This window comes from Chanodichthys erythropterus, chromosome 20 (assembly GCF_024489055.1).
Source record: "Chanodichthys erythropterus isolate Z2021 chromosome 20, ASM2448905v1, whole genome shotgun sequence".
Lineage (NCBI taxonomy): Eukaryota > Metazoa > Chordata > Actinopteri > Cypriniformes > Xenocyprididae > Chanodichthys > Chanodichthys erythropterus.
In genome coordinates, this window is record NC_090240.1 from 6,454,869 (window position 1) to 6,476,100 (window position 21,232).

At 35.2% G+C, this 21,232-nt stretch overlaps 1 protein-coding gene across 2 annotated transcripts in view; it reads right to left on the reverse strand.

The window, feature by feature from the left end:
* Positions 1-3,187: 3,187 nt before the first annotated feature.
* Positions 3,188-21,232, reverse strand: part of bmp7b (bone morphogenetic protein 7b) — a 66,880-nt gene continuing 48,835 nt past the window's right edge. Inside the window, exons 3-7 of one of the 2 annotated variants that reach the window (XM_067370685.1) lie at positions 18,070-18,218; positions 13,318-13,521; positions 6,534-6,610; positions 4,460-4,570; positions 3,188-3,749 (exon numbers count right to left, since the gene is read on the reverse strand). In XM_067370685.1, the coding sequence (XP_067226786.1) occupies positions 3,600-3,749; positions 4,460-4,570; positions 6,534-6,610; positions 13,318-13,521; positions 18,070-18,218 (691 nt within the window). In that variant the 3' untranslated portion in view covers positions 3,188-3,599. Of the gene's footprint in view, positions 3,750-4,459; positions 4,571-6,533; positions 6,611-13,317; positions 13,522-18,069; positions 18,219-21,232 lie in introns of those variants that run through there. The other variant, XM_067370686.1, reaches the window with a different exon arrangement.

Genomic DNA, 21,232 nt, shown 5'->3' on the forward strand with positions numbered 1-21,232 from the left:
TTATATGATGTAGTCATTGTGAGATTGCCTAAATGCATCCAGAGCAACTGATCGTATATTTTGTCATTTGTACATTTTGGTTTTGCATTACCAACCCTGTGAAACTACAGCATGAGAAAAAAGTGTTGCAGCAAACAGATATATTGAATAAATTTAAAACCATGCAGTCCATTAAAAAAAATAAAATAAAATAAAATACAGCATCTCTTAGACACACACACAGACATCAAGAATCAGCATATGAACCTCAACAATGGTGATTTTTAAAAAACAAAAAATAACAAAAAACTTCAAGCTGCAATGCATGTTAGGTATCACCTTAGGACAAAACTCCCTTCATGCACTGCAGTATGAATAATTATTGTCACCACAGTTGAGGATTGTATGATATGTTTTCATGTATAAGCCTGAGCGGTAATGGTTGTTAATTTTTTGCACTGAAGCATTATGGTAGCATTTGTTTAATGGAATTTATTATTATTATTTATTTATTTTATTTTTTTTTTCAATTTTGTAATAGCTGAATCTCAGTCAAGGAAGCAACGAAAAAGAATCCTATTTGTGATGCTAATTTGAAATGACTTTCAAGCAGCAAATTCAAGCTGATTTGCTCCTTTAGTCTTTTGATTTAGCAATGTACAAGTGTTTGTTGTGAAAAATTTATTGCAATTGCTCAAACACAAATTAAATGGTTTTTGGCTGAAGTCAGTTGTAGGTCTTGTGTTTCTCTTTTCTTCAGTGATTCTGCTGGTTAACAGCAGGTGTTCAATCATCACTTAATTAATAGCTTAATAACCTTTAACTCTGCTTCAGTGTTATTTTAACACTGTTCAGAGAGGGACCAAATGTACTCTGAGCAGAGTTAACTCTGGGGATTTTACTGTGAAGGCACATTGGTTCCTGTTGCATCTGCAGCCAATGAGCTTGCTGATCAACATTTAAATCGTTGGTCAATGTTTGTGCATCAGTTTGCAGTGTGCTTTCAGAGTTCCTCAGAAACCCTCCACCTTCCCCAGCTCCACCTATATAGATATGCTACGGGTAATTTCATATATGCTATTTGTGCAGCAGCATAGCATGTCTTTCATGCTCACAGCAGCATGTCTATAAAGGTTAATATTTTATGTATTTGAGGAGCAGAGACGTGTGTCTTAGTCTAGCATTTGCCGTTGAGTCATAGCCAGTACTGTGTTAACCTTTAAATACATGAATGTTTTACCAATCATTCTTACATATTCGGGTCTTTAGAGACCTGGATCTATATCTAACACGGATGGATCTCCACCTGTTGCGATAATATAAAACTCCCCTAATATTAGAATAATCACAGAAGAATAAAATAAAGCATATTTTGTTACTTTTTGGAAAAAAATATACGTACACTGATACACACCTCTTGTCATTAGCGACCCTATACAATTTTTACAACAAATGAATAGGAAAATAGGTGTTCTTTTATAATTTTATGATTTTTGTGTGTGTGTGTGTGTGTTATGTTCTTTATAATGAATTGATTGAGGAATACTAAGAAGGCTGATTAACTTTGAAAAATGAATGAGAAGGAGGGTAGTGAATGAAATCACGGGTCGATAAAGACCGGAGGTGTGCATTTAAGGGTTAAACAGCCTTTGCATAGCACTTCACCTTTTTTATAACATGAGATTTTGGCCAAATGACAGAAGAAGAAGAAAACTGAGCACCCACATAGTTACAGCTACAATAAAGGTTATAACCTGTAAGTTGATCTTTATAGTCACAATATGAGGTAAACCTGGCCCTGTTGGTGATATATTTTTTAGTGTTTCACTTTAGCATTTGTACACCACCTGTTGAGAGTGAGAAGAAAATGTCAATAAAAAAGCTCATCCTGGATTAACTGGATTTCCTAATTTCAGTTTATCCAACAGGATCTTATTTGATTCTAAGATTTATTTTATTTTTTGATCTTATAAGGGTCAGTGCAAATTATATATGAATAGAAATGCCATTAGCATTCCTTAAGGATTTTTTGTCAAAGGAAAAAGAGAACAGAGTAAACAGATGTTCTGTGTGCGTGTCCTCACGCATGTGGAGGCCGCAGGTCTCGGGGTTACTGCTGGGGTATGAGGTGCTCGCTGTACTGAGAGGACAGCCTGTGTTTACTTAAACTTATTTATTGGGCTGAGCCTGCAGTAAAACACTATCAAAGTCTGGAATGATTTCCTCACCTCACATGCTCCTTATAAATGCCCATCTGTGGGGGGAAAAAAAAGAAGGGAATGTACTGTGCCTTCAACAAAAGGCAAAATAAAATGTCAGGAACCAGGTGAGACTTGGTAGGCAGTGGAGGAGTCAACCAAGTAATTATGGCAAGTACATTTTCTTAATTCACTTGTTTCTTAGTTCATTTTTACTTGGCAAAAATGTTAAAAGTACTAACAAACTGTGTATCATTCAAATATTTGTCCTTGTGAAAAGGTTCACTTTAGCATACTTAAAAAAAAAAAAAAAAAAAAAAAAAGTATTTATGAAGGACATAATATACTTTAAATGTGAACTGAATGTGATGTTTTCAGACACTTAATTGCATGTTATTTGCAATTAAATGAAAATGCATTATTGTTTAAATTTATATGTATATTAAATGTAATTAGTTGATCTTAAGAGTGCTTTTTTAGCCCACTTGAGCAGGACTTAAGAACATTCATAATTATTCCAATTGTCTGTTGAAATATGGTTAAAGTGTATTACTAAAAGTACTGACAAGCATTTTTATGGTAAACTAAAATATACTTAATTGTCATTTCTAACTTGTATGTCATATATTTAAATACATTTGTAATTACACATTTGTAATTAAGTTGGAATTTAAAATACATTTACTTTAAATGTAATATCTAATAACACACTACATTTACAATTTTAATAAAGTACACTACACATTTAATACAAATAATCACACTTCTTTTTCACAAGGGTGAAGAAACTACACTAGCATAGTTTGGAAAATCCATTAAGTGAGTCCTAAAAATACAAAAATTAATGCTTGTTGTATACATTACACCGATATGTTATTGTATCAGTGTTATATGGCAGCTGGTAATCCAATTATGTCGGAAATTTATGATATGGAATTATTCAGCATTTGTAAAAAGTGTTATGGTCCAGAACAATTTGGGTGAAATGTCTTTTTTAAAACAGTGTGGAGGACGCATTAAAAACAGACCAGAAGACAAGGATGTTTAGACTCCATGTTGGAAGACCAGGAAAATAAATACACTTTTTTGTTTCTTTTGTTGAAAAAACTATTTACACAGTAGAAAGCACAAGTATCATATAAAAGTGTGTACATGTGAGCATGTATATGTGTGCATACAAATGTTGGTGTTTGTGTCTTTCCTTTCCTTTTTTTGCCATATTTAAAACATTGTTGTACATATAAGACAATTTTGCACTTTGTCCATGGTAAAATAAATCCTGGAATTGGCCTGAGATCTTCATATGGTTTTTAGGACATTGACCTTGAGTGCTCCTTTTTAAATAAGCAAATGAAGAGCAGTCAGATGTGTGACTGTGGGTGTATTGTCTATACTGTATGTGTGTCTGTGTGATATAGGACTCTAGTGGCAGCCACACGCTCTGACCACCATGTTGCGGTATTTCTTTAGGATGACATTGGAGCTGTCATCAAAATACAGGACGGAGATGGCGTGGAGCTGTGTGGGGGCGCAACATGGTTTTGGAACCGTTTCAGGGTTGATGAAGTGAACCTGAGAGAAAAAAAAAATACAAAGGTCAAAACAAAAGTATTTACACAGATAAAAGATAAAGCATCTTACTAGGTTTTGGAACAGAGTTATTGTATTGTTAGACACGAGGTTCAAAATTAACACTATGGTTTTATTGAGTTGCTGCCAGTTGGATGGTAGTTTTAGGAACGGCAGCTTTACATATTAGAGCTTTACATTATTTGACTATGCCAAGATAAATAGAATTTTTCATTCGAGGGCACCTTTAAAATAACTGTTCTCTATTTGGATGTATTGTGAAATGTAATTTATTCCTGTGATGACAGCTGAATTTTCAGCATTATTACTCCAGTGTACTATGTCACATGATCCTTCAGATATCATTCTAGAATGATGATTTTATGCTCAAGAAACATTTCTGATAATTATCAATGTTGAAAAACAGTTGTGCTGCTTTATATTTTTGTGGAAACCATGACACTTTTTTTCGGGATTATTTGATGAACATAAAGTTAAAAAAAACAGCATTTATTTGAAACATAAACATTTTGTAAAATTATAAATGTCTTTACTGATACTTTTGATCAGTTGAATGCATCCTTGAGGAATAAAAGTATTTCTTTTTTTCTTAAAAAAAAGATGCAGCATTATAAATATTTATGTCTGGTTCATCATTGGCAGCTGTGGCAAAAAGTACATTTTGGACCCAGGTTAGATGGTGACAGACTTACCAATGTCTGTACGATGGCGTGGTTTGTGGCGTTCATGTAGGAATTAAGAGGAAAGGCACATTCTCCCATACAGTAATAAGCAGCGTAACCCTCTGGAGCTATAATCCAATCCTGAGAGATGGACAGAGAACAGATCTGTTAACACAACATCCACCTTCAGTCATTAATCCTGAAGCTAGATCTTTCCCAACCAGATGCTCTTTATTTTCATGATGCACATCAGATCGCTCAAGATTGTGATCACAATAAATTGTAATCGTGCTGAAGTATGTGTAAAATGTTATGGTTCAAAAGGGAATGAGGGTGGGGGGGTATATAAACCCACATGGTAGAGTCGGGGTCTCTGAGTCCTCGCCAGCTGTTCTGAGTGAGTGTTTATGTGCTGTGATCCAGTAGGAGAGACAGATATGCTACAGGTGGCAAGACTATCGGTGTATAAACAGAAACAAGGCTCTCCTATCTCTGCTTGACTGCTGTGGCTCGTACTCTTGAGCCTAATGGAGCGAACGACCTGAGCTACACAGAGTCATAAAATGGTTTGAGCCATAAACACAGTTAGAGATAAAGTGAAATGTTGAGTGAGAAGGAACAGAGCTGTGAGAGGAAACCTGCTGAAAGAAAAAAAAAAAAAACAGGTTAAATCCAATTAAGCTGTTTTTTGGAAAATTTTAGCTGGTTTGTTGCTGGTTGTAATGTGGTGGTCTATTAGCCCTAACCAGGGGTGCGTTTCCCGAAAGCATCATTAGCCAACTTTGGTCACAAGTTTCGTCGTTATTAACATAGTTCAATGAGTCGGTGTTTCCCGAAATCATAGTTCCAACAATCATTTGCCAACAGCATCACAAAGTTGTGTGGTTGGAAGGACAGCTCTCAAGCACAGTTTGTTTGCATGACAAGTGGACTTAATAAATCATTGGGCCAGCTGCATAAAGCACTTAGACCAGTCTTACAAGTTAGTCATGCTATTTTTTTCTTTAAGACATACATTTTTTAAATCGGTTACATAAAAACGTAGATTGGTCTAATTTGATACCAAAAAGTTAGACTGATTGCCCGTAATTAACTGCTAATTGGTCTTAGTTCTTAAGACACAGTCTTAACATAAGCCACTTTCTCCAGGAACTAGGGACTTTGTAATGTAAAAAAAGTAATATTGTGAAATATAATTACAATTTAAAATAACTGCTTTCTATTTGAATATATTTCACAAAGTAATTTATTCCTGTGATGGCAAAGCTGAATTTTCAGCATCATTACTCCAGTCTTCAGTGTCACATGATCCTTCAGAAATCATTCTAATATGCTGATCTGCTGCTCAGGAAACATTTAATGTGTACAATTGTACAAAATATGTGTTTACAGTATTTTTTTTTTCAGGATTATTTGATGAATAGAAAGTTCAAAAGAACAGTGTTTATCTGAAATCTAATCTTTTGTAACATTATAAATGTCTTTACTGCCACTTTTGATTGATTTAATGCATCCTTACTGAATAAAAGTATTCATTTCTTTAATTTCTTTTCATAAAAATAAAAATTCTTACTGACCCCAAACTTTTGAACGGTAGTGTATAATGCTACAGAAGCTTTGTATTTCAGATAAATGCTGTTCTTTTGAACTTACTATTCATCAAGGAATCCTGAAAAAAAAGGTACACAACTGTTTTCAACATTGAAAATAATCATAAATGTTTATTGAGCAGCAAATCAGCATATTAGAATGATTTCTGAAGGATCGTGTCGTGTGACACTGAAGACTGGAGTAACGATGCTGAAAATTCAGCTTTGCATCACAGTAATAAATTACTTTGTCAAATATATTTAAATAGTACACAGTTATTTTAAATTGTAATAATATTTCACAATATTACTGTTTTTTACTGTATTTTTAATTAAATAAATGTAACCTTGGCGAGCAGACGAAACTTCTTTTAAAAACATTAAAAATCTTTGTGTTTCCAACATTCTGTACTGTTTGTGTGTGTATATATATATATATATATATGAGGGGGAAGATAAAGCAGAAACTAACAATAAGTTAAGTGGTAAGTACAAAAGTACAAAAGATATCACACCTGCCATCCAAGGTCTCGAAAACTAACGTACAGCTCATGTTTCTTACAGGCCTGCTTCTGATCAGCACTGCTGTTCTCTGAAAAGAAAGAGAGAGACAGGATTGCTGTAGAAACCTTTTACAGATCATACGTTTGTACATTTAAGTACATGTCTATTTTTAGAGTCAACTAAAGCAGTGGTTTTACGAACAATTATTTTCCCAAAAAGTTTTACTCCTTAAAACTGACATCATTTAGCAGATATATATGGAGATAGAATTGTTCCAATAGTCCAGATAAATAGATTATGATCCACAAATAAATTTAAAGAGATTCACAAATAATAATCACATGAACAAATAAATAGAATAAGATCCACAAATATGTCAGGAATTTCACAAAAATGAATTAAATTCACAAATAAATAAATAAAGATTTGGTAATAACAAAATTTTCACAAATATGTTTTTACGTCACAAGCACAATTCTGCCTGGCATTCATTTATGAATCACCACCTGTACATTTGTGAATCGGTTTCTGCACATTTGTGGATCGCTGCACACATTTGTGGATCTCTTCCTGAGCATTTGTGGTTCACCTCACGCATTTGTGGATTCTGAAACATTTCTACAGTCAAGACTGTAGACAAATCCACAAATAGGTCGACACCACCCACTGAGTACTCGAGCCAATCAGATAACGGCCACATTGTGCTGACCAATCGCGGCACGTTCTTGCTACAACCAATCACGTTTTGCTTTACAATCAGGGCAGGAACAGATTTGCAACCCTGAAAGGAGCTCTGTACTATTCAATTGGCTCTTCGTTCGAATTGAGGTGAAGTGCTGTTTGAGTGATCAAAAAAACAGATTTTCAAAAGAAAATTTTTGGAGTTTAATGTTTCTTTATGCTGCCATCAGGATCAGTGAATCAGGATAAAGGTCTATGCATTAATTATGATCATTCACAGATCCCATGCTATAACACCTCTACCTGGTGCAAGCGGTGTGATGCAGCAAATAGAATGCATTATAATCATTATAAACAAACGGATCACATTATTACGGTCCATAAATGCAGCTACTGTCTATAAGCGGCGCGGCACAACACAACACAACACAACACGTCACCGGTAGTAAACGGACCCATTCTACTCCTGAAGTACAGTATTCCACACTTGCATAATACCAAACATGAGCCTGAATGACCAACAGTGATAGAACAGTACAAGTCTTTACATCACTGCGGCATGTACTATGGTTTTTATGAGTGGATAATGCAAATAAAAACTTTGTTGAAGTTGAGAATCTCCTACAAAAACAAGTTGAGAACTCAAATCTGCTGAAGTTTTGATTTTTACAGTGAACCTGTCAGTGAACTCAGGTATATCTTCTCTATATCTTCTCTACAAACAATTGAAATGTTAAAATGTTTTATTAATGTTTAAAATATTACTTATGGGCCTGATGTGTAATAGCTGATTTGCTGCTCATATCTGTCATTAAAATGTTTGAGTATTGGGTGTTGTGTGACGACAGTTTCGTCTATCTATTCGTCAGACTCGCATGTTGAATCCAGTTAGTTAATAGCTGAAGCTTTCTGTTCTTTCTTGATTAATGTGATGCTTCCATAATGCATCTGTATCCATAGCGTTGTCCCCATAACAGAGAGCACTGTTTCTCTGTCATTTTCAAATGGCGCATAAATTATAATAGTTTGGCTTGGCTTGACACACAGTCTAAAATTTAGATTTTGATAGACCATTAAACATCTTTGTACTGTGCCAATGTAAGAACCTTCCTAATGAAGGGCGAGACCGCTCACAATTGTAAAGCAAAACGTGACTGGTTGTAGTGAGAACGTGCCGCGATTGGTCAGCACAATGTGGTCATTATCTGACTGGCTTGAGTAGTTGGTGGGTGGAGTCGACTTATTTGTGGATTTGCCTGCACTCTTGACACTAGAATGTTTCAGAATCCACAAATGCATGAGGTGATTCACAAATGCAAAGGAAGAGATCACAATTGCGTGCAGCGATCCACAAATGCACAAAAAGCGATTCACAAATGTGCAGGTGGTGATTCATAAATTAATGCTAGGCAGAATTGTGCTTGTCACATATTTTTGAATGTTTTTTATTAGCAAATCTAATTTTATTTATTTGTGAATTTAATTCATTTTTGTGAAATTCCTGACATATATTTGTGGATCCCATTCTATTTATTTATGCATATGATTATTATTTGTGAATCTCTTTACATTTATTTGTGGATCATAATCTGTTAATCTGGAATATTGGAACGATTGTATCTCCATAGATATATGCATTTAAATTTAAGTGTGAACGTTCCCTTCTTCTGTCACAAACTTGCAAGTTGCAAATCATGACTCATGCTGTGACAAAATAAAGGTAATTTGATATTTAAAAAATATGGGATGTACAACCCACATGCTGGTGACATGCTGTCATTGCTGTTAGAAGAATGTTTTACACAAATATTTCTGCTCAAACAGCTGAAAACATTTCAAATATGGACACTGTCTGATTTTAAATGTGTGACAGGGTGTTGAAGATAAGGCTAAACTGTGAGAGACATGGATAAATATGAGGGATAGGTCACTGAAGTTTGCCTGAATCCCTATAACCCTCATACCTATGCAGTACATTGACCCAGATTCATTTAATATCATTTAATAATACTATAATGCTATTACTGTGAGAGAACCTGCAGAGAATTACACAGTAATAGGAACCATATGAACACTGACACACACTCTCGCACAAATTTTAGCTCTGGTTCTCCTTGCCTTAAAGGGATAGTTCACCTGAAAATCATCCTTTACTCACTGTCATGTTCCAAACCTGCAAGTTTCTCACACAAAACTTTCATATGGCTCCAGAAGACTTGAAATAAAGCACAAAGTGAATATTTTTGGCAGAGGCTATTTAAACCAAGTGAAAACGGCAATATATTTTATTTACATTGTGACAACAGCAGCACTTTCTTAGAGATATGTCAATGTCATCTTTATTTGTATAGCACTATTCAAACAACACATGTTGACCAATGTGCTTTACAACATCTATGTATAAAAAGAAATAAATACAATTTTAATAATAGCAATACATGGCGTTTACACTAGGTGAAAATAGTGATAGATCTATATACACCATGTAAAAGTATCAGTTCTTTGCAATAAGAGTCAGTATTTTTTGTACATTGACAGGATGCAATAATATCGTAGGGTGTGAATGATTAAATTTATTAAAATTATTAAATGGATATTGCCTTATTGGGAGAATAAAAACCCTCCCTACACCTTCCCCTAACCCTACCCAATAAACACTTTTAATATTATTAAACACTCGTTTGCAGTTTATATGCATATAGTGTAAATAGACACTATTTTATGATCAGTGATGGGAATAACGGCATTATAAATAAACGGCGTTACTAACGCCGTTACTTTTTTCAGTAACGAGTAATCAAACAAATTACTTTTTCTCCCGTTGCCGTTACTGGCAAAAAAAATGCCGTGTTACTATAATTGAGCTCACTGAAGTGGTTTTCATCCGAGTAAGCTCTATCTCATAGGACTTGCAAATCTTATTTTAAACTGATAATAATGTACGATGCTCTGTCTGTGTGTGTGTGTGTGTGTGTGTGTGTGTGTGTGTGTGTGTGTGTGTGTGTGTGTGTGTGTGTGTGTGTGTGTGTGTGTGTGTGTGTGTGTGTGTGTGTGTGTGTGTCAGAACATGCGAGCTGAGTGCAAGCTCAAGCCAGAATACCCTTTGTGACATGCTGGATCGAAAATATGTGAAATAAGTTTTTCTAGTCGACTAGTAGTTGTTCATTTAAGCCATTAGTTGACTAATCACATTTATATTAATTTAATTTCTTAAATACTGGAGAGAATAAACTAATAATGAGCGTTTATGTAATAAAGGCTTGTCATAAAGAACCGGCAAAATTAATGATTATGAATATGACAAAAAACAGCAAGGAGACATTTTAATTGTTTATTAATAAAGTAATGTTTTCTGAATCCGTGTCGGCTGTAAAGATGAAGTTGACATTGCTGACACTCATCATCTCCGCATATAGTGGACACGAGAGAATGTACATTTCATTCGGATAACCAGAGTCGCCTATTTCTTTTCGTTTTTAGATATTTCAAGCTTTCTATAGATATATTTCTCATGTCTGCGAGGCAAGCAGCCTATACGCTGAGTTTCGGTTGATTTAGCCTATAAGTCGCACTCCAGTTCACGTGCCAGTGATCGTGCCCGCGCATCCATGATTATTGTCTGCTATATTTGCTTCTTATTTATTAAATCCAGGAAATTGGTTGATGAAACGTTGATTAAAATTTAATTTTTATAAAACGAAATTCACTTTAAAGAGAGGCTTTCTATAAAACAAAACTTAATGAAGTGTTTAAAATCATGTCTGACCGACTCCATATCTCCCATGGTGTTCACTTTTCATAATAAGGTAAATTAATTTAAAACATAACATAGGACTATTTAAACATATATGTGAAACTACATTTTCTTTAATGGCTACCAACACGTATTGTACAGTACAGAGAAATTTCATGAGCAAGGGCGGTTCATTAGTCACGAGTCGGATCAAGAATGATTTATTCTTAGACTTATATTTAATAATGGGGGCATTCAAGTTATTTGACATATATTTTTTTTTAAGTAACGCAATAGTTACTTTCCCTGGTAATTAGTTACTTTTATAATGATGTAACTCAGTTACTAACTCCGTTACTATTTGTGGGAAGTAACTAGTAACTATAGCTAATTACTTTTTTTAAGTAACGTGCCCAATACTGTTTATGATACATTTTAGTGTTTAATTGTTTTTTTTGGCTGTTTTTGAGCTGTGAGCTTGAGCTGTGCAGATTCTTCGAAGTTTCTGCTTTTGTGTTTTATTTCCATGGAAAGTGTGTCAGTTGCTTATTAGCATGCATATTAGCATGCATATTACTAGGATATTGGCTGTTTATTAGTACTTATAAAGCACATATTAATGCCTGATTCTGCATGACCATAGTGTACATCCCATAATCCTACCCAATACCTAAACTTAACAACTACCTTACTAACTATTAATAAGCAGTAGTCAGGAGTCTATTGAGGCAAAAGTCATATTTAATAGTTATTTAATGGTAAGAATTGGTAGGGGAAAGAACAACCAATGAAGCACAAACATAGAACACACTCATTATACAGAATAATAAATATTAATATATGAGCACAGAGAAAATGACTACAAACTCCCAAGCACAAGGGAGAAATGCGAAAGAATATTTAATAGGGCTAATAATAAGGTACTTTGTTTGTTTACAAGCACTGCAGTCTCAAAATCAGTCTTTTAGAATAATCATGTCGTCACGATCAGATAGGCTACACCACTGTATCAGTGTCCAGTTTGCACATATAATTCATTTGAAGAAGATTTGATGAAATATGTGTGCATAACTACACCGTGCTGGTTAATGTTTGGTGCAGGAGAATGTGTGAAATAAAAACTTTAAACACAGATACTTTATTCTGTATGAGCTATGTGCCACGTGGCTAGTGTTGTTAAACGTTGTTAAACTAATTACATGCAACTAACCCTAAACCAAACCAAGCTAATCCTAACCCTATAAGTACATGTAGTTACTTAATATTACTCAGTACTTAAATGTATAATTACAGTGTAAAAAAAGACACCTTAAAATAAAGTGTAACCAAAATTATAATCAAATACATGTGCTACAGTATTTGTTAACACATCAAAATAAGTGTACTACTTTAAAGTACAACAAGAGATTTAAAATGTTCTTTTAAATAAAACGTTTAATTAGACATTATTACAAAGTACACTTGTTAAAAGTGCTTAAGTGTGTTAAGAAACAATCATGAAAGTGTACTCTCGCTTTAAGTACACTTAAGTGACCTTTTATTTCATTATCATTATATTATCTGCAATAATAGTTGTTTAAAATAAGATTTGAAGTACACTACAATTGCACATTCAATACAATTAAGCACACTTCATTATCACAAGGGAGTCCTATCCTGTGTCCAAAATCGCACCCTATACCCTTAAATAGGACACTATTTGAGGGGACAGCCATTTGTAGTGGTGTCCAAAACTGTAGTGGCCATTATCCAGTGCACAGCAATAACATGTGTACAACAAATGCTAGAAAATACCCATAATGCTCTGTGAGGGTCACCCCGAATGAATTCCCGCGTCTGACTAGAAAATGGCGTCAACAGCTGAATCATGCATTCATCATTTTCCAATCCGCTGGTCCAATGTGGCTAGAGCGTAATATCACATAGGTGTAAATTCCTTTTTAATTGATTATTAAATAGTTTAATAAGGTTTATTATACATGCTAGTTTACATGATAAAATTCAAGATAAATCGTTTAATTATTACAAATGATTATTAAATAGCAAACACAAATGCAAAAGCGGCAGCCCTTTTGGTGCGGTCAGTGTCCTAATTTGCATTTCTCGTTTACATTCACTCCTTCAAGTGGACTAAATTAGTGCCGTGATGTAGAGAATAGTAAATGAGAATATAAGAGGCAATTTTGGACACAGCCCTAGTTCCAGCACCAAGCAAAAATTACCATGCTATTTCCATTTGGGCATGGAACCATAGAAAGTTTACCATGGTTTTCTTTTAAATACTTTTCTTTTGGTTTTGTTATTGCTATCTTTACATTTGTCTTTCTTCACTGGCTTTCTCACTTCTGTATTCAATATTGAAAACAAACACACACACACACCTGCAATATTGGCTACACGCAGCGCCTCCTGGCCCTTGGTGGTTTTCGAGCGGTTGGGATTGCGCTGCTTGTTGCTGCCCTGTGCAGAGCGGATGCTGCGGATGTGGACCTCCGTAGCTTTGAAGAAGGCCACCATGAAGGGCTGTTTGCTCTGAGGGCCGCTGCGCCCCACCAGCCCAGCCACCCATGGATTCACACTCTGGCCTGCAGGGGGATACACAGAGATTTCACCATATACACCATTCATTTACGACTAGCAGAAATCATTTTTTCTGAGATCTGATAGGAAAGAAATGCATTTTGAAATTGTTAGTGCAAATGTTTTACAGCTACAAACCCCAGAAGAGAAGCAGTCACAGCACTTCAAGGTTATACAGGCCCCTTGAAAGATGTTTTTTTTACCTGCGTGTGTGTTTTTCCGTGTGTGTTTCTGTGAATCAGTTCTTAAGATAGACTGTTTAAACACCCCACACATCACTCAATAGGACATTTTAGCAATCCTTTATATTGTCAGAGCCCTGTGATCTAATAAATCACATAATATGCATTATATAATAATCAGTTCGGTCACAGTCTTATAAATCAAGACACTTGTGAAAGAAAGTGTGTGTGTGTTCTCCAAGAATATGCAATTTCTGATGTTTATTTTGTGTAATCTCTCCTGCTCTCAAGAGCGCTTTTAGTTCCCTGTTTACTCAGAGAATTCCTGCACTTACATCTGTTTCTGTCTCTGTGCCATCCTGGACTCCTTTTACCTACACACCGGCTACTTTAATGTGTGTGTGTGTGTGTGTGTGTGTGTGTGTGTGTGTGTGTGTGTGTGTGTGTGTGTGTGTGTGTGTGTGTGTGTGTGTGTGTGTGTGTTCCTTACAAAGAGGAAGGAATGCTCTCTCTGTCTGTGTGCCGAGGTAAAGCCGGGTTGTCGGTTGCCTACGGCGACAGGGCAGGCGTCCCGCAAGCATGTCTCGACAAGCTCACTGATCTACACAAGCCCCATAATACACTGCACCTGTTTTCATGCTAACACTTAAAACCAGTAACATCCTGTACACACACACACCTTCCTATCACGCAGCTACGGTACAGAACACACCCCCACTGCGGCTGGCTATAAAGAATGTGAGTGAAAAAGTAGTAGGTTCAATTCTGCATTACTTAGAACTTATTTAGGACATCCAAACCATGCAATGGTCTTAGACTAAACTTCACAATTAATAGTGATTTCTGATGAAACTCTAGACTAAGCATTAGTGATCAACACAGCTATTTAAAGAGAGTAAACTTTCATGACTGTTTCTTAACACACTTAAGTACACCTTTAAAATTTTTAATGTCAAATTACAAGTTTTACTTTAAAGTACATTGTTTTAATAATCTTTTGTCGTGGTTGACTAACATACTAAAGCAAATGCAAAGTACTTCATTATAATTTTAACCACAATTAAAGTAAAAAAATAAATAAATGTACTAAATTGCAACTTCATCATTACAAATGTGTAATTACAAATATAATTAAATTAGTGCTGTCAAATCAATTAATCACATCTAACATAAGTTTATTTATGTGTTGTTGTTTTTTTAAATATTACTGTCATGTCACAGAATGTAGTTTTAAGAGTTTGTAGTTATTTAGACCTCAAATATGTGATTAATATGTAAACATAGCACCTATTTTACAATTTATTTAGACGCTTTCACAGATGTGAGCTTCAGGCCGTCAGCAACCCTTCAGCGCTCATGTACTCACAGAGAACAGCTTCATCTTGGCCAGTGCTTCAGGTATTTGCTGCTGGTTCTTATGTAGATAGTGATTAAACATGAGATATAATTCATTTAGGCTAATATCAAATGGGCAATCATTGGTCTTATTAATCTATTACCTGTTCCAGAGCAAAACAATTTGGGTTAAGGAAAAAATGTTTCATAACTTTATATTTATGTTATATTTATAATTTGTTATATATAAAATCCTGTACTAGAGCACTGCTTTTTTACATTTGACTGAATTGCTTGTGTTTTTTCCTAGTATCTTAGCTATTGTTGTTAATTTAAATATTTCAGTGAAAGTTACATTATTACACCATTAGATGGCAGCAAAGACTGTCTTTATGAGTAAGTCAGAACAAGGAAGTTGTTTTAGCGCTATGGGAAATCCCCTTAACTTTTTAAAGGACAAAGACAAATAATCACTTTCCTCAGCGAACAATCAAACAGATTATTTATAATGGATATAATATTATGGACATCAACCTTTCACAATACTCTAATTTAGTTGATTGATCTCTCATAATACCATAATACTCTACATAATACAATAAACTTCAGTGAAGTGACTCAACATTCCTTTGTTACTAGTTCTGAAGTGACTTTTTAGAATTAGTAATCACACTGATATACAGCCATATCGCACTGCTACTCGTGTGATATTGCTCACATACAGTGGTGTGGAAAAAGTGCTTGCTCCCTTCCTGTTTTTTTTTTATTTTTTATTTTTTTTTGCACGTTTGTCACACTTTAATATTTCAGATCATCAAACAAATGTAAATATGAATCAAATATAACACAAGTAAACACAACATGCAGTTTTTAAATGAAGGTTTTTATTATGAAGGGAAAACAAAATCCAAACCCACATGTCCAACTGGTTGGGCCACCCTTAGCAGCAACAACTGCAATCAAACGTTTGTGATAACTTGCCATGAGTCTGTTACAACGCTGTGGATTATGGCCCACTCATCTTTGCAGAATTGTTGTCATTCAGCCACATTGGAGGGTTTTCGAGCATGAGCCACCTTTTTAAGGTCATGCCACAGCATCTCAATAGGATTGAGGTCAGGACTTTGACTAGGCCACTCCAAAGTCTTCATTTTGTTTTTCTTCAGCCATTCAGAGGTGGACTTGCTGGTGTGTTTTGGATCATTGTCCTGCTGCAGAACCCAAGTTCGCTTCAGCTTGAGGTCACGAACAGATGGCCAGACATGGTCTTTCAGGATTTTTTTGGTAGACAGCAGAATTCATGGTTCCATTTATCACAGCAAGTCTTCCAGGTCCTGAAGCAGCAAAACAGCCCCAGACCATCACACTACCACCACCATATTTTACTGTTGGTATGATGTTCTTTTTCTGAAATGTTGTTACTTTTACACCAGACGTAATGAGACACACACCTTCCAAAAAGTTTAACTTTTGTAGTAAGAGAGACTTTTGAGTATTTTCCCTTTTTGCTCAGCAGCTGTTTTCGTCTTGGAACTCTGCCATGCAGGCCATTTTTGCCCAGTCTCTTTCTTATGGTGGAGTCATGAACACTGACCTTAACTGAGGCAAGTGAGGCCTGCAGTTCGTTGGATGTTGCTGTGGGGTCTTTTGTGACCTCTTGGATGAGTCGTCGCTCTTGGAGTAATTTTGGTCGGCCGGCCACAACTGGGAAGGTTCACCACTGTTCAATGTTTTCGCCATTTGTGGCTCTCACTGTGGTTTGCTGGAGTCCCAAAGCTTTAGATATGGCTTTATAACCTTTTCCAGACTGATAGATCTCAATTACTTTCTTTTTCATTTGTTCCTAAATTTCTTTAGATCTCAACATGATGTGTAGCTTTTGAGGATCTTTTAGTCTACTTAACTTTGTCAGGCAGATCCTATTTAAGTGATTTCTTGATTGCGAACAGGTGTGGCAGTAATCAGGCCTGGGTGTGGCTAGAGAAACTGAACTCAGGTGTGATAAACAACAGTTAAGTTATGTTTTAACAGGGGGGCAAGCACTTTTTCACACAGGGCCATGTGGGTTTGGATTTTGTTTCCCCTTCATAAAAACTACATGTTGTGTTTACTTGTGTTATCTTTGATTCATATTTAAATTTGTCTGATGATCTGAAACATTAAAGTGTGAGATAGATATATATATATATATATATATATATACACACACACACAAATATATTAATATATTTACAATTTTTATGTTAGATGTGATTAATCACAATCCATTTTAGAATTTAAATACATGACATACAAGTTACAATATAAATTATAATAAAATGATATTAAAGTAAATTACTATAAATGCTTATCGGTACATTAGGCAGTACCCTTTTGACCATATTTCAAAGACAATAGAAATAATTATGAAATTACATGTGAAGTCCTTTAGGGTCAAAAACTCTAAAGTTCTCTAAACTTGAATTGCATTTAATATAAATTTAAACTATAATACAGTTTCATTTAATTGCAAATAATATGCAATTAAGTGTCCAAACACATTACATTTAGTTTACACTTTCATTACAAGTATTCTTTTTAAAACTAAAGTCATTTAAAAGTGCACTTCTTTTTCATAAGGGGATGGTCTTTAAATCTCAAGTCATGCTGGAGAATATGATTATCAGTTTTGACACAAACTTGTGGAGTTCATGCAGCTCAAGTGCTGCTTTCAAAAAAGTTAATTAAATTAGAAAAATACAAATATATACTAAAACACATTTTCACTAGTGGTCTTAAACATTTAGAACCCCACTGTAGATGTTTTTCTTTGAATGGCTTTTAAATGCAATGTAATAAATTGCCCTTCAGAGACACTGTAAACATTTACTGAACTGAACTGCATTGAACCTAAACGGCACACAAAAGTGAATGCAAAACAAATTGAGTGCTGTGCAATGTGGTCTCAGAAATGGTCTAATTTTTGCAGTCTGTGATGCAACATAATGTACATGTTTCATATTTTGAACGTGTGACCTGTGGTGCACATCCACTTACCGTCCAAACTTTCCAGAGCCAGCTGCAGGCCCAGATTCCGGCCTGGGTTCAGCACCCAGTGGTTACTGGTGGCTGTGATGTCGAACACTAACCAGCCCTCTTCTGCTGCCCAGATCACTCGTGAGTCCAGCAGAAACAAATCTGAATCCCTAATGGAGAGAGCGCATATGTCACGTCTAATAAGAGCAGTATATCACACCAAACAAATGCAAGTATGGGGAATAATGTGCCAGCCCCGTTAATACTGTGTAATTTGTCAGATGCCCATATTTATTTATTTTTTTATTTTTTTATTTTTTTTAGAAGAGGCCCATAATGTACAACTGTGTGTACAAGAGGAAAGTGCAATATTTTTTAATGTGGCCTATAGAATGCAGTTATATGACCCTAAAATCCAAGATATCAGGGAAAAATGCCCTTGTATGAGGTTTTGTCTCATATCATATGATACGGTTAAGAAATATCACAAGAGCAACAACTGCTATATCACACAAGTGCTATTTTTGTCCCGAATAGCATGAGTGCAAATGTGATAATGATTTTATACAAAATTTCAATAAAAAGAAGTTAATATTGTGTTATATTTTAAACACAATATTGTCTGTTTTTGCTCAAAGAAAATATTACATATAAATCCACAGCAGAACTGTTGTGCCTCTCCGAGCAGCACACAGCATTCATTTCTGAATGAATCTGCGTTTTGAACGAATCAGGTGAACCAATGATTCAATGGACCATTCATAAAGAGAGCCATTTACTTAATTCCTGAATGAATCAGATGTTTGAAGAACTAATTGGATGAATGAAACTTACTCATTACAACATTTACCTCCACCTACTGGCAATTTTAGTTTCATGTTAATAATAACATTAGTTCACCCAAAAATGAAAATTCGGTCATAATTTACTCAACGAAGAAATAAAGTCATACATGTTTGAAATGACATGAGGAAGAGTAAATTATGACAGAATTTTCATTTTTGGGTGAACTATCCCTTTAATGCCCATTTAAAACCCATTAATCTCATGGGATTATATAATTGTAATTGCAGTGTAAATGCTTTCATGCCACCTCTGAGCTGCAGTAAACGGTCTGTAAATATATTTAAATACCAATTCTGATGCAGCTTATGAACAAAAAAGTCATGGACATAGTAGCCAAAGATTTTGTATATTAAAAAGAGTCAAATAAAATATTTATTTCTAAAGCTACTTTTTGTAATGTCTATTTGATGCTTTCTTATTTAACACAATAATGACTTTATCTCTTGGGGGTAATTTTCCCAGCCAATTCTGATGTATAGTTAATTCATTAGATTAATTAATCTGCACATCATGTAATTAATTAGATTAAAATCTCTTGACAGCCCTATTAATTTTTATTTTCTTTTTTTTTAAATCGAAGAACATGCAGTTCCAGAATACAGAACATACACTATAATACATGTAATATATTAAATATATATTATTTAAGTTAATTACCTCAATATATGTGACCCTGGACCACAAAACCAGTCATAAGTGTCAATTTTGACACTGACTAAATAAGCTTTCAGTTGATGTATGGTTTATGATAGGGCAATATTTGGCCGAGATACAACTATTTGAAAGTCTGGAATCTGAGGGTGCAAAAAAATCTAAATATTGAGAAAACTGCCTTTAAAACTGTCCAAATTAAGTCCTTAGCAATGCATATCCACTCACAAAAATACATTTTTTCTGTTGATGCCAGAGGTCAGAGGAGAATGACTAGACTGTTCAGCTGATAGAAAGACAACAGTAACTCAAATAAGCACTCGTTACAACCGAGGTCTGCAGAAGAGCATCTCCGAATGGACAACACGTCTAACCTTGAAGCAGATGAGCTCCAGCAGCTGAGAACAGCAAACTGAGGCTACAAATCACACAGACTCACCAAAACTGGACAACAGAAGATGAAAAATGTTGCCTGGTCTGATAAGTCTGGATTTTTATGCTGCAATATTCAGATGTTAGAATCAGAATTTGGCATAAATCTCATGAAAGTAGATCCATCCTGTCTTGTATCAATGGTTCAGGCTGCTGCTGGTGTAATGGTGTGGAGGATATTTTCTTGGCACACTTTGAGCCTCTTGGTACCAATTGAGCGACGTTTAAATGCCACAATCTACCAGAGTATTGTTGCTGACCATGTCCATCCCTTTATGACTACAGTGTATCATCTTCTGATCTACTTCCAGCAGGATAACACACCGTCACAAAGCTCAAATCATCTCAAACTGGTTTCTTGTACATGACAATCAGTTCACTAAACTCAAATGACCTCCACAGTCACCAGATCTCAATCCAATAGAGCAGCATTGGGATGTGCTGGAACTGGAGATTCACATCATGGATGTGCAGCCGACAAATCTGCAGAAACTGTGTGATGCTGTCATAATATGGACCAAAATATCTGAGGAATATTTCCAGCACCTTGTTGAATCTATGAACAATTAAGGCAGCTCTGAAGGCAAAAGGTACTGGCAATGTGTACCTAATAAAGTGGCCAGGCTTTTATTGGATGAGTATTATATTAACATAATATTTTATATAAACATATCCACAGGTTCTGTCAATGATTTTCATTTGCATGAATTAAAACCTTAAAATTAATGGTTATTATTTAATATTATATTATAATCTACAACCTGTCAGCACTGATTTTGTACAGTAAACTATTGTTAATTGAAAACGTAATTATTTTCAAAATGGTGAAAGATGCAGAAGGTGTCAGATAATTTGAAACAGAGGGGAAAAGTGAAATAAGGGGAGAAATGGGAGAGTGATGAACAGAGCTCTCGGTCCAGATGGTAAAGCCCTAGGGAGCACTTCATTTCCTTAATTGACAATAATGGCTTTATAAACGGCTGTTGATCTCACAGTGTGGCTGCCCTGCACTAAATCAAACAGAGGAATTTAGAGCAAGACAAAAAGACAGCGTAAGGGACTGAAAAGCAGTATACAACAAAAGACAAGGGAAAACGCTACAGGGAGAGAAAGACTGGGACTACATGAACACACTTCACAGGTTTCAAAGCCCCAGAGTAGTTCAGGTGCTCAGTGTGTGTGATCCAAACACCTGGTCTGCTCAACATCTGCTGCCTCAGTCCAATTCAGTCTCAGTTATCACTCCATTTTTGTC